A 14,070-nucleotide genomic window follows, 5' to 3' on the forward strand; every position below is an offset into this window, starting at 1 on the left:
TTACCATGGGCAGGAGGAAGGGGGTGCAGTAACAGATAACTTCAGTAGCCTGAGAGCTGTCTCGGAGAATAAGGGAATTGAAAAGATAAGGAAAGGTAAAGCCATTTAGCGTCTACTCTGATGGTGACTCAGAACAGAAGAGAGCTCTGTTTTGCAAGTGCAGCTCAAGAGAGCCATAAGTCAGATGATCCTGCAGCTTGATTTGGTTGGCAGAGTGACTTTGCTGATGGCGATTCATCTTTCTCCAGCATAAATTGCTTTACTTTTGTTGCATAAGTGGGAAGGCACTGGACAAAAAAGGCAGACTTTTGTAAAATTTAAAAATGTCTTTCATTTGGGGTCTGAAACATTTCCCTAATTCTAAAATGTAAACTTTCATGCCTTTTGTTACTTCTGTTGCCCCACAGTGGAGCAATAGTGGACAACAGCAACCAACAATGGCCAGTTGCACTTGAGTTTTGGAAACATATGACATCAGATGTAGAAACAAACTTTTACAGCAGTCTGCAGAAAGCGTGGGGTGTGAATCAGACATGCATAGAACATACCCCTCCCTTCCTCTTCAACATGTCATCAGCAGATACGAACAAAACATTTGGTTTCTGCAAGAAATGCTTTCAACTACAGCACAATAGCCCAGAGTATTTTAAGAAGTAAGACATTTTGCCTGAATATCAAATGGGCTCTTTTCAATACCAGGAAATCCATTAAAATTTGAGGAGGTTTCATTGTTAATTCATTATGGATGCATAAGACATTGTATGTAACAAATTAAGTATGTGTTAAATTTCCAATGTTGGAAGTCTTGTGAATATTTCCACTAAATGGTCACTACATGAGTGTGTGTAAATCTGTGCAGGTACTATGATGTGAGCACGCCAGGCTCCTCCATGAGCCCAGCCTCCTCCAGCTGTCTACAGTCTCCTTGCTCATTCACACTTGATTCGCCATCTCCACCGCCAACTACAGCTGACTTCTGTGAATTTTTTCAGGCATCTGGAAATGTTTTTGAGAAGGATTTCTCAAACCTCACACTTTCAGGTATTTGTTCTTTACTTTGCTTGTCTGATCCTGGTTCATTCTTACTAAAACCTGAATGTTTTCTGGCTGCTGCTTTATAAAATATACAATTGCAAGTAAATACTCCCAACTGTACTGATTACTCAGGAAATGAGTCAGAACAACTGGGTGCAGCAGAAGGTGGTGTGAAAGATGTTGGCCTCAAGATTGTTTTAAACAGTATCATGTAAAGGAAAATATGACACTTCATGAGAGAATCTAATGCAGATTTTAAATTTGTGTATCTCTATTTCAAAATAGTATCAGTTTGTAAATGTTAATCATAGAACAAAAACATGGTATACAAATATAAATGTAGGAGTTCACATGATGTACCTCAGTAAATAATTTTCCTTGATTCCTTCATATCCTAAATAACAAATGTCAAATGAGGTGAATGAGTGCATATATGGTGGAATTAGAGGTGTAAGTATAGTGGTCCTGAAAGGCATTAAACATTGGACATTCAGTGATTGTTGTGGCAATAATTTCATAAAATTTTTGATTATGTTTACAATTTTCATTATTGGCTCCTGAAAATTTATTTTTTACTTTCAAAGATAGGGAACAACGAGAACTGTACGAAGCAGCAAAAATCATTCAAAAGGCATACCGTTCATATAAAGGCCGAAAGAAGTTGGAGGAACAGGATAAAGAAAGAGCTGCTGCAGTACTTATTCAAAACTACTATCGTCGGTATAAACAGGTAATCACCTTATACATTTTAACTGTGATAAAAATATTAGTATAAATTATTGTATTTCACTTTCAGTACACTTGTGACTGGTACAATATATATTTTACTCACTTTGAAGAGCTAAGATCATGCATTCGTAGATATACATTTACTATTTTTTATTGACTGTATTTTATATAGAGTATTTTCAAAATTATTCTGCACAGTGAATTTCTTTCATCCAGTTAACATTCCCTCTGTGCTCTCAGTTTTCAAAAATCCCATTCTTAAAGTTGTGCAATAATTTACATGGATGGCAATTGTGGGGCCCCAGGCTAAGTCTGGCATTGCTTCTACCTACTTGTGTCAAACTCCTTCTTTCTTCCTTCCTATCGGCCTCCCTTGGCCAACTCTCGTTTTTTGTCAATTCCAATGGTATTAGTTATCAAGGATGGAAGGTATCTTTGAGTTTCTAGTCTTCTTCGCAATTGGATAGCATTACCCTCAATCTCTTATGAAGTACATTCATAATTGTAATTAAGTAATCGACTGTGGAAAATCCTTAGCAGAAGAGCTCCAAGACAGGATTCGGATTCAGTGGGATATCATTCAGAAGGCAGAAAAGGCATTTAAACTTCCAACAGGCACCAAGTACACGAAACCTTCAGAAACATTAAATCTAAGCAGATCTCATTCTTCTTGACACAATGTTAACTTTCTGGGTAAAACTGGGAAATTAAAGCTCGTTACTGGCATAATGAACAAACACAAAATTCTAATCATGGCTATTAAAAAAAATTAGGAACAGTGATCAAGACCCAATGGATAAGGACACCGAATTCATAAAGGAATACCAGGAAAACAATTCATGAATAGTTGCCTACAATGTGGAAATAGTTTCTAATAAATCTCACAGTCATTGACTTAATCATAGAATTTATATCTTAATCATCCAGACTTCCAGCCTTAACTTTGAAATCTACAAGTAAGCCATACACAGTTATCAACACACACACTCCCATAAATCAGAAAAATAATACCTTAAAGGACACAGAGAAACTGGAAAACTGGAATATTCTGGAGCAAATCTTGATAAACATTTCGCCATCAGGCATTAAAATTCTCCTTCGTGATGTAATGGAGAAATGGGACAAGAAAGAAGATACTGACATATCATTGGAAAATTGCCAGCTCATAAGCAAACCAATAGAAATGGTCAAAGATAGATTGAAATTTGCAGGAACCTCTAACTTATCTCAAAGTTAACAGAAGGAAACCCCATAATTTAAAAGCCAAGGAACATGCAGACTGTAGAAAAGGCAAACGGTATTTAGGCCGGAGGGTTAATTTCTGGCCATTCCGACCAGTTAGCCTACTAGTTTGCGATAAATAATGCACAATGATATCTCCAATGCTGAGATAACAAGATCTTTATTCGTTTATTTGGCAATGAATACAGGACGTCTTTAAGACGCAGCGTATGTCAAGGCAAGACTCGCAGAAAAACGAATAAGTGACTTCTTGACTGGTTACTAAAGGACTAACATGGAGAAAAAAAGATTCTTAAGAATTAACATTGAAAAATCAAGAACATGGAAAAAACTTTATACTAAGAATGAATGGCACATAGTAATGGACACAACACAGCACTTCTGGTGGCCAGTGTGGAACTAATTTATCTGTGCAAAATAAAATACTTGCGGTGTGACACACGGATGATGCGCTTGTGAACCGAACTGCACTGCATTGCACTGCGCTGCGCTACTAATTGTGGTCACTACAACAGCCTCCTCAGTGGGAGCGGAGCGCCATCCGGGAAGCGCACCAGGAAGTGGACATGCTGACCAGACCTTGCGGTGTGCTGGTCCCCTGGAACTGATTTCCTGGTCGGTGGTGGTACTGGAGCTGCTGTTCCGGACCAAGTTCTGGGTGAAGCTGTGTTCACCGAGTCTCGGTTGGGGGTGGCTCGATGAAGATGTAGGCTGGTTTGACCATGTCAGTTGTAACAGTGGCTTGTTTTCCATCCACAAGAATATCTACTGTGCGACCTCCCCTACTGGTGATTTGATGTCACCTGTGTAAGGTGCTGGAGGGTCAGAGAGCTACTGTCCACCCAGCATTGTGGCACATCAGGGCTGCTTTCAAAGTGCGGTGACAATGCTCTATCATGCTGTTACTGGCTGGGTTGTAGCTGGTTGTGTTGTGGTGGCTCATCCCACAGAACACTGTTAGCTTTGTGAATAACTCAGAGTGAAATTGTTTTCCACGAACTGTGGTGATGTGCAAAGGACAGCCAAATCATGACACCCAGTTTAATATGAAGGCATATGCCAAGGTTTCTGCCGAGACATTGTCCTCTGGAGCTGCTTCTGGCCAACGTGTGAATCGGTTGATCATCATCAGCAAATATTGATGACCATTTGAAGGTGGTAACGGTCCCACAATGTCAATGTGTACGTGCGTAAAATGGGTGGTGGTTATAGGAAAGTTTCCAGTAGGTGCTTGTGCATGCCAGCCGACCTTACTGCACTGACACTGTATACGAGGGGGGACCCAAAACAAACCGGATTGTTATCATAAAAAATTTATTGATGAACCATTTTACAAAATTACTTCAGTCACCTTCAAAATACTCTCCATTACATACGATGCACTTGTCAAGTCTCTTTTCCCACTGTTGGAAGCATGTTTGGAACTCTTCAAGTTTGATATTGTCCAGTGCCCTTTGCAAAGCTGTTTTTACCACCTCCACATCGTCATAACACTCCCCTTTTAGCTTTTTTTTCATTCGTGGAAATAGGAAAAAGTCGCACGGGGCTAGGTCCGGCGAATACGGAGCTTGGGGAACGACAGACCACCTCTGAGATGCCAAATAGTGGGTCACTCGTAAGGCTGTGTGTGCTGGAGCGTTGTCGTGATGCAGAAACCAGTAACCTGATCGCCAAAGTTCTGGGCGTTTCCTCCTCACATCCTCTCGCAGATGCCTTAAAATATCCAAGTAAAAGTGCTGGTTAACAGTTTGGCTAGGGGGTATGAATTCCCGATGCACAATTCCACGAACATCCAAAAAGACAATGATCATCGTCTTCACATTTGACCTCGCTTGCCTTGCTTTTTTTGGTCTGGGAGAGTTGGGAGTCCTCCACTGGCTTGATGCTTGCTTGGTTTCTGGGTCATACCCATAACTCTCATCCCCTATAATGAATTTGTTCAAGAAGTTTGGATCACATGCAGTCTCTGTTTTTAAGTCCTGACACACATTCATGCAAATGGTTTTTTGCTCCTGTGTGAGAAGGTGCGGAAAAAATTTAGCAGCAACACATCTCATGTGCAAATCCTCACTCAAAATCTGCTGGTATGAGCCCCAACTGATTCCTGTCTCTGCTGAAATTTGGTCGATCGTTTGGCGACGATCCTCGTTGATCTTTTGGCGGACCTTTTCAATGTTCTCCTCATTTCACGATGTTGACGGGCGTCCAAAACGAGCTTGATCTTCAACACACATCTCACCACGTTTAAAGCACCCAAACCACCCAAAAACCTGTGTTCGGCTCATAGTGTCCTCCTGGAAAGCTTCCTGAAGCATTTGGTGTGTCTCCGTTGCAGTTTTTTTAAAGCGGGAAACAAAATTTCACACACACTCTTTGTTCTTTTACAGTTGCCATAACGACTTCACAGAGGTAACCCACCAACAGTCAGAGAACCACAATACCACACTTGCACGTTCAGCTCTACACTGACGCTGTCTGCACAGCTGTTTCATGAAGGTCTCTACTAACACCATCTAGTGTGAGAACCCTGCACTACATCTACAAGTGACATCGCCCTTGGAGTCCAGTTTCTTTTGGGTCCCCCCTCGTACAACATCGGGTCCACTCATGGCAGTCTTTCTTCATCCCTGGCCACATCAAGCAATCTGAGATTAGGTGTATTGTAGGGTGTGCTCCAGGATGGAACAGGTTATGCAAAGATGTAAACACATTTTTCCTGAATCTTGCGGGTAAAAACGATCATGGTTTGGCTGCAGACAAGTACAACTTGATGCCTTTGCCAGGAACGTTGACTAACTGCGGATCCAATGCAGATTTGTTTTCCTGCAACAGCTCTTGTAGTTCTGGGTCAGTAAGTTTTGCTTCTGCGAGTTCCATGTTGTCCATGGTGGAGACGCTGCTGACACGGGAGACAATTCGCTACTACATTCTCGATCCCAGATGTATGCTAGATGTTTGTGCTGAACTGCGCAATATACAGCAAGTGGTTGTGCTGCCGTGGTGAACAGTTAATATTGTTCTGTCGAAAGGCATATGTCAGCGGCTTATGATCTGTGAATGTGGTGAACTCATGGGCCTCCAGCTGAGGATGGAAGTATTTGATTGCCTTGTATATCACTAAGAGTTCTCGGTCATAGGTGCTCCACTTACACTGAGACAGTGACAGTTTTTGTGAAAAGAAGGCTAGAGGTTGCCATGCGTCATTGTTGTATTGTTGCAATGCTGCACCCGCAGCTATCTGGCTTGCCAATGGTGCACTTGGCTCAGGATGTGTCAACAATGCAGCATCTGCTATTGCTTGTTTAGCCCATTCAAACACAGCTGTCCTGCAGTCTGTCCACTGTGTAGTTGTGTTCCCTTTGCATTTCGCACCTGCTGGTAATGGTTCCTAAATATCTGCTGCATGAGGTAAATGTCAGCGGTAAAAATTCCGCATCCCCAAAAATCATTGCAGCTCCTTAACTGTGAACAGCCGTGAGATCTGTAGGATGGTTTCCACTTTGTCAGGTAATGGTAGTGAGCCAGAAAGAGAGATTCGGTGGCCAAGGAAATCTACTAGTGGTTGACCAAAAATACATTTTGCTGTGTTGAGAATGATGCCATATTCGTCTAGCCATTTAAAAACTTGTATGAGATGCTGGCGATGTTCTTCTGGCAAGACTGAAAATACCAGTTTGTTGTTAAGGTATGCAAAACAGAATGGCAGACCTCACAACACTGAGTTGATAAATCTATGCCAAGTCTGCGCAGTGTTTCTGAGGCCAAAAGTCATGAATTTACTTTCAAACAGGTGCTTAATTATGGCCGTATTCAGGATGTCTTCTTTGGCAACAAATATCTGCGTGTATGCCTTGGCGCAGTCCAACACACTGTACAGGTGGGCACCACTCAGTGTATAGTTATAATTACAGAACAACAGAGCTGGGTAGCAATGGGGCACTGTATGGGCGTTAAGTGCTGTATAGTCCCTGCTCGGATGCCAAGCACTTCACTTCTTAGGCATGAGATATAATGGCAATGACCAAGGGCTTCTGGATGGTTGTGTGATACCCTCTTGAATCATACTATCAAACTTGTGCTTGACAGTAGCTAACTGATCCGAGGCTAACCTTAGAGGTCTGCAGGATAATGGCGGCCCCTCAGTGGTCTTCATATGGTGCACTGTGCTATGTTTCACTTCCTTAGGCATACCTGGAGGTTTTGTCAGTGCTGGAAAATCCCAAAGTAAAGTGGTGTACTCGCTGTATGTTGTTTCAGTCAGCTTGGCGGATTGGATGGTTGTGGGACGCCAGAATCCTGCAGCCATCAGTCCAGTGGTTTGCTTGACAAGGCATGTGTTGGGGAGATGTCAGGCAGAAGTTTGTAATGTGCAAGGAAGATCGCTCCTATTGTTGCCTTGGTGATGCCTGTGATCATGAAATCCCACACAAACACTCAGCATAGGCCTAAATCTAGTCCAAAACAATGTGTACCATACATCACAATAGATGAATTGTTTGCAGCAGCTAGAGAGAACGACATATGCAGCCTACACCAGTGTAACATTGTTTGCAGGAGAATACACAGGTCAGAGCCAGTGTCAATCACATATTTCTTGCCTGTGTGCTGGTCACTCACAAACAGAAGCTGTAACACAGACTGGCAGTCGGATGAAGCGTCTACACCCGATCGCCGTTGGCATTTGGGTATGTGCATGGTTTGGTACAGCAGTGAGCTTGATCACCAAATCTTCTGTGATACCAGCATATCCCCTGCTGTGTTTCAGTCGCAGGCACAGATGAGGCAGTTGATGATCTGCTGTGGGAGTGCTTCCGGTATCTTGGTCAGCCACAATCACTGTTGGTGTTACACTGAGACATCAATTGGCTAATGTGTTGCGTCAACATATCGACCTTTGCCATCAGAGCATTGTAATTGGTGAATGGAACTGTGGCTGACATGCTCGCGCATTGCACATTTGCTACGTTAATAGGCACAGATGAGATACTGTCTTGTACCTTGTCTGGTAGCTTTGCCACCATGTCTAAAGGCATTTCCAACTGCAATGCTATTATTGTTTTGATGGCAGGCTCCAGATGGTTCTCAGCAGGCTATCTGGCACAGTACCAGCATTCTGTGGATAAGTTCTGCCTTGAGCCGGTCGTAGGCATTACTCTCTGGCAGCGCAGTAATCATGTCTTGCACTTCAGCTGCATACTGATGATAGAGCTGGCTCACGACCAGTGAAAAATCGGTAGCGTTGGCATTTATTCCAGAGTAAAAGAAACTAGCTTTAACTTGTGCAAACCATAGCACTGGATTGTGAGGCCAAAAGGGTGGTAGTCTAATGGCAAGTCTGGATACAACAGGGTCATTTGCAGTCAGGTTTTCCGTCATCTTAGAGTATCACTTTATTTTGTGCGTCAGGCAGGTGATAAATCATGTCAGGGTCACCAGTTTGATTGCAGGGCTAGGTTCTGGTCCGTCCGACCAGTTAGCCTGCTAGTTTGCAATATGTAACCCACAATGATATCTCCAATGCTGAGATGACAAGATTTTTATTTGTTTATTTGGCAGTTAATACAGGACGTCTTTTAGACGCAGCACATGACAAGGCAAGACTCGCGTGAAAATGAATAAGTGTCTTGTTGACTGGTTACTAAAGAACTAACATGGAGAAAAAAAGGTACTTAAGAATTAATATGGAGAAAACAAGAACACATAAAAAACTATATACTAAGAATAAACGGCACAGAGGAATGGACACAACACAGGTGCCCCTGGTGGCTGGCACAGAACTAATTTATCCACACCAAATAAAATACTTCTGATGTGACACACGAGTGATGCACTTGTGAACCGAACTGCTCTGCATTGCACTGCACTACACTGCTAGTTGTGATTGCTACAAGGCCTTACCTGCTTTCATAAATTTCACCATTGTGCAATCTGCAACATTAAATACGCAGGTTGTGGCCACTATATTGTAAAGATCAAAATTAAATTAACCTCTATGATAAAGAACAAACCTCCAAAAAAAAATAAGAGAATTAATACAAAATGTGGAGTGCTACAGAAATCTGCAGAAGACTCTGTCGATGCCAGAGCACTACAAGAATTGATTATCAAATTAAAAGTGATAGCTGGAGAATTAGCAACAAAAAATTCTGGGAAGAAAAAAGATTGGTGGAGATTGGAAGAGAAAAGACAGCAAGGTTGGATAAATCATCAGGCCCAAAATGCCAGAAGAATCAAATTAAGAATAATAAAATGAAGACATTACACTCATAAAATCATGAGACAAATGAAATTTAAACATCTTAAAAACACTCCAGAAATGATGGAAGAAAATTTCAAGAAAAAGAAATGGTAGTATTATTACAAAACATTTGGCAGTTAAAAAATATGTCCAACTTAGTTAGCACATATAGTAACCAAGAAAATGCAGAAATCCTTGCAGAGATTTTCAGAAAACTTTTAAAAAACATTTCAAGTAAATATGGAAGCATTCATTTAAACCACCCCTGATCTAATAGACTGTCCAATGATCAGTGAGGCAGAACTCACAATCAGAGAACCAAAGATCACAGGGCATGTGGCGAAGACCTAATCTATGCAGAAATTTGAAGAATGCAGGAAAACCTGAAATCATAAATCTCCACCAACATCTAGTAAAATTGTGGATCACAGAGAAAATTCCAGAGCACTGGACCACAGGAATAATCCATACATTAAAAAAAAAAAAAAAAAAAAAAATAGAGAGATAAAACCAACCCATGTAATTACAGAGAAGTAACCATTCTGGACTGCACATACAAATTTTTTCCCATATAATTTAATACATGATCAAAACCACTTTGAAGCACAAATTGGACAATACCAGGAAGAATTTTGCCCCCTGCAGAAGCTGTCCAGAACACATCCTCAGCATGAGACTAGTAATGGAATATTGCATGTACAGAAATAAACAGTTCTTTATTTCATTCATGGGTTTCAAATAAACATATGTTAATAACCATACACACTGAGAAGTTCCTCTCCACTTTCAGAATCATTGGAGCTGTGAGTTGGTCTGCTTCTGCTGCTGTGTAAAAGATAATTGATTTCCTGGTGAAACAACCACTGGCCAGGCAGTCAGTTATATGTCATTAATTTGTGCTACACATATTGTTTTTATAGTTTCCCAAAAGTTTTTTTCGTGTCTTGAGATTGAGGAAAGAAAGAAAAGCAATCACACTACTGCGCAGCCATTATACCTCCACCTCTAAACAAAGAACCAAGTCTTCCTCTGCCTCCTCCAAAGATCTCTATCCAAAAAAGTGTGTTCTCTTATTTTTACTAAACTCATTGACATGGTGACCACTTTGAAATCTTTTGAAAAACTGGCATTAAGCAGTGACCTCACAGGGTCTATATATACATATTTTGTAATAACGTCATTCATTTTTCTTTTTGATGTAGAAAATTAATGAAATACATTTCATTTAGGTAGTGTCAGCGGCAAAATATAGTGCTGCCACTAGCAGATCAACTTAAACTTGAAATAGCCTTCCTCACAGTAAATTCACAAAATATACTTTATCATATTTCACAGATACAATATTTCACATGACCTACTGATTATACTTCTCTGTTTGGAATTATCATAAATAGACTCAAATTATACTTTTAATTTAAAGTGAATGAGAATGTGCTAGCTATTACATTTTGCACACACCCAAAAGACTTATACAGCCAAAGACTGGACAAAACTTTTGAAGCTTGTTCGAGTAACAGTGGGTACAATTCTACATTATGGCAGTGAACGTGGCAATACAAATTTTCTGTTGTGTGTGCATTCCAAAATTACATAATCAGTTTACCAATGACACAAATAGTTTCTGTAAAACTTGTCTGTAAGTCAAAGATGGATTGCAAGTTCCTTAATTTTTACAGAATTCCAATGTGAACAGGTGTACATAACAGTAGATATTTTATCACTTGTATTACCTGTTCTTAACGAATTCCTGTCAACAGGTGAAAATCTTGATATTTCGAGACAAAGATAAGTAAATTTTTTGCAGTTTTAGTAAACAAATATGAATCAAGGCTGAAACAAATAAGTACAATATTTGAGAGACAGAAATAAATTAAATGGGGTTACATGTACTGTTTGTGCATACATATTTTCAAACAAGAGGATGCAGTTGTTTCTCAAAGTATTTACATGTGCAGTCCCTCAGCTGCTGGGTGGGACAGAAGTAGCATCTGTTACTGACATTCAGGTGAAAAAACATTTCAGTATTCTAAAAAGTACAAAACACAAGTGTAAAATAAATTTTTCATAGAAATGCAAAAAATAAGTTTTGAAATGTTTAATAAATCTTTACATGACGTACCCAAAACAAATTTCAAAGTGATGCTGTTCACACACTGCTATTCAGATGATCTACAATTACAATGGCAGTCCTAGTGCCACAGTTTACATTACATATAAGGGATGATTGCAGCTCAAATGCTGTAAAAACATGTTTCTTCTCATAGTGCAGTCGACATACTGCTGGTTGATTAATGACTCATAGTAAAGTTAGTTTTACATCTCTTATTATCAAAAGCCTGAGGAGGCAAACTAATACTGACTTCCAGTCTCTATGTGCTCTCACATTTTATTTCATTGTGTAAGTCCTTCGTTTTACCATCATTTCACTTACTGAGTCAGTCTTTCTCTCGTAAGTTCATGATGCATGATGTATGATGTATGTCTGTAAACAGTCTCTGGTTATAACAAATATCCAAATATGAATCCCTTAATTTACATTTTGCAATTTTCTAAGTTTCACTGAACATGTCAATGTTACATTGTACAGTCTCATAACTAAGAGAAAAATTTAAACTTTAAAATCAGCTCTCTTTCCTACCTCATAGTAAATCAGTCTCTGGCTTATCAGTGTTGAATAAGTTAACCTACATATTTACATGATGTGGCTGCCAGTCATACATTTCAAGTTCATAAATACTTCATGATTACGTTACTCTTATTTGTGTTCACTTAAATAACATATTTATAACATTATGGACTAAGTCCTCTCGACTTCATGTCACTCTGTCTCTTTTGTCAAAAGTGATGTAGTTGCATGGTTTGTTTCATTATAGGCAGATTTCTCGTATCGTGGGCAAAAAGGAAACTTCAGAACTACATGTCTGTTTTTATCTTGGTTATGAGTAATATTTTGGTCAGTAAACTCAGTATATTAATCAACATAATTACTATTTCCAACAATATGCACACATAAATCAAACTAAACATTGCTGTCTCTTTAAAGTATTAAACACTCTCTGGGTGCAATTAGACCTGTTTACGTGCAGTGACATGTTTTAGTCAAATATGTGTCGGATGTGAATAGTACCATCATTATAAGACATCAGATTGTACACATAGTACAGATAACAAATAAAACCTTTCAAGCAAACTGCCAAATGTGTATGAAATATTTCATCAGAATCACTCTTCAAATAACCTAAAACTAGGTAAAGTTTTCAGATTATGGTGTTCACAGAGTTTCTGTATTGAAATTTTCGCATATCAATGCACGAAAAACGGCTTTTTTATTTCATCAAAGGCTAACTGGCATTCACTAGTCAGTTCCCATACTGTGCTTTTCTTTTATAAATTATTCAAACTGGGTGCATTCAATGCTTGTGTTCTTATGTAGTTTCTATAGAATCCCACTAGCCCACAGAATGACTTAACTTCTTTTTTATTTCTTGGTTTTGGAAACTTTGCTATGCCTTCAGCTTTTTGGAATCAGCCAAAATTCCCCTCTTCACTAATGCTGTGGCCCAAAAATTTCAACTGTCTCCTCGAGAACGTGCACTTTTCAAGTTTTAATGTCATACCTCCAATTTCATTTTTCTTCCAATTTCCATTAAAGTGTTAACGTGTTCTTCCCAACTTTTCCTTGATAATAAGATGTCAAATGTCATCTACATATGTAGTTAATTTCACCAAAAGTTCCCTCCCTAATACATAATCCAAACCCCTGATGAACTCTGATACAGAAACGCTTGGGCCAAATGGTACAACACAGTACTGAAAGCTTTTTCCATTATATAAAAATCCTTTGTATTTTCTCGATTCCTTTTCTAACTCTATCTGGTGAAACCCAGATGTCAGATCTAAACTGGTTACAAACTTCACATTTTCAAACTTATTGACTAACTCGTCAATGTTCTCTAGATGGTCAGTCTCCCCTTTGAGATATTTATTTAAATGCCTAGAGTCAAGTACAATTCCTCTACTACGTACTGGCTGCTGGTTCTTTCTACTATTTTCCATCTTTGCATTTGTTCCAAATCCCTTTATACTTATTTCCTTTCACAACTTGGGATGACATAAGGCTTAAAAAATGGCTTATGAGCTTTTAATTTGGGTTTACAGTGATAACCTTTAACACTTTAACTCTTCCTGGTTTAACAGTAAAAAATATCTTTATATTCCCACAGAAAATCTCCTAGTTCTTCTCTGTTTTCTGGGCTTAAAGTTTCTGATTTAGACAATTTGTGAGTTTTAAGTTCTTCATAAGAATTGCTACTTATTTCATCATTACTACATTCGTCAGCTTCCTCAGATTCTTCTACCCCCCCCCCCCCCCCCCCCCTCCCCCCGATCTGTTTACTGTGGCCGTTGTTTAACATTAAAATACTAGCCCACTTTTTGGGTCAGTAAAAGTTATTTTCATCTCACTCCAAATAAAATACACTTTTGCCTTTAGTATCCAATTCATCGTGAGTATCGGATTTTCGTTTAACCCCTCAACTACCAAGCATCCCTGAACAAAGTTAATATTATTGATCTTGAACTCTGATAAAACATGTCTGGTGAGTAATTTGCTCCTCTTACCAGTGGCTCCTTTTATTCTTACAGCAATGTAATGTTGTTGTCACGGGAAATTCAGTAAAGTTTTCACTATTCTTTATTCTACCTCTCAATTTCTTCGAGATGGCGGTGATGGGACTCTCAGTGTCTAGAAGACAGTTACCTCTCCGATTATCAATATGTATAGTAATATAAGGGCTATCTGGTTCATCCTGTTCTTCATCTTTTTC

The 14,070-nt window shown here is 39.4% G+C and overlaps 1 protein-coding gene across 1 annotated transcript in view; it reads left to right on the forward strand.

Moving 5' to 3' along the window:
- Positions 1-14,070, forward strand: part of LOC124606343 (calmodulin-binding transcription activator 1) — a 943,657-nt gene that overhangs the window by 822,160 nt on the left and 107,427 nt on the right. Inside the window, exons 23-24 of the mRNA XM_047138326.1 lie at positions 860-1,041; positions 1,620-1,765. Of these exons, the coding sequence (XP_046994282.1) occupies positions 860-1,041; positions 1,620-1,765 (328 nt within the window). The remainder of the gene's footprint in view (positions 1-859; positions 1,042-1,619; positions 1,766-14,070) is intronic.

Source organism: Schistocerca americana, chromosome 3, assembly GCF_021461395.2.
Source record: "Schistocerca americana isolate TAMUIC-IGC-003095 chromosome 3, iqSchAmer2.1, whole genome shotgun sequence".
In the NCBI taxonomy this organism is placed as follows: Eukaryota; Metazoa; Arthropoda; class Insecta; order Orthoptera; family Acrididae; genus Schistocerca; species Schistocerca americana.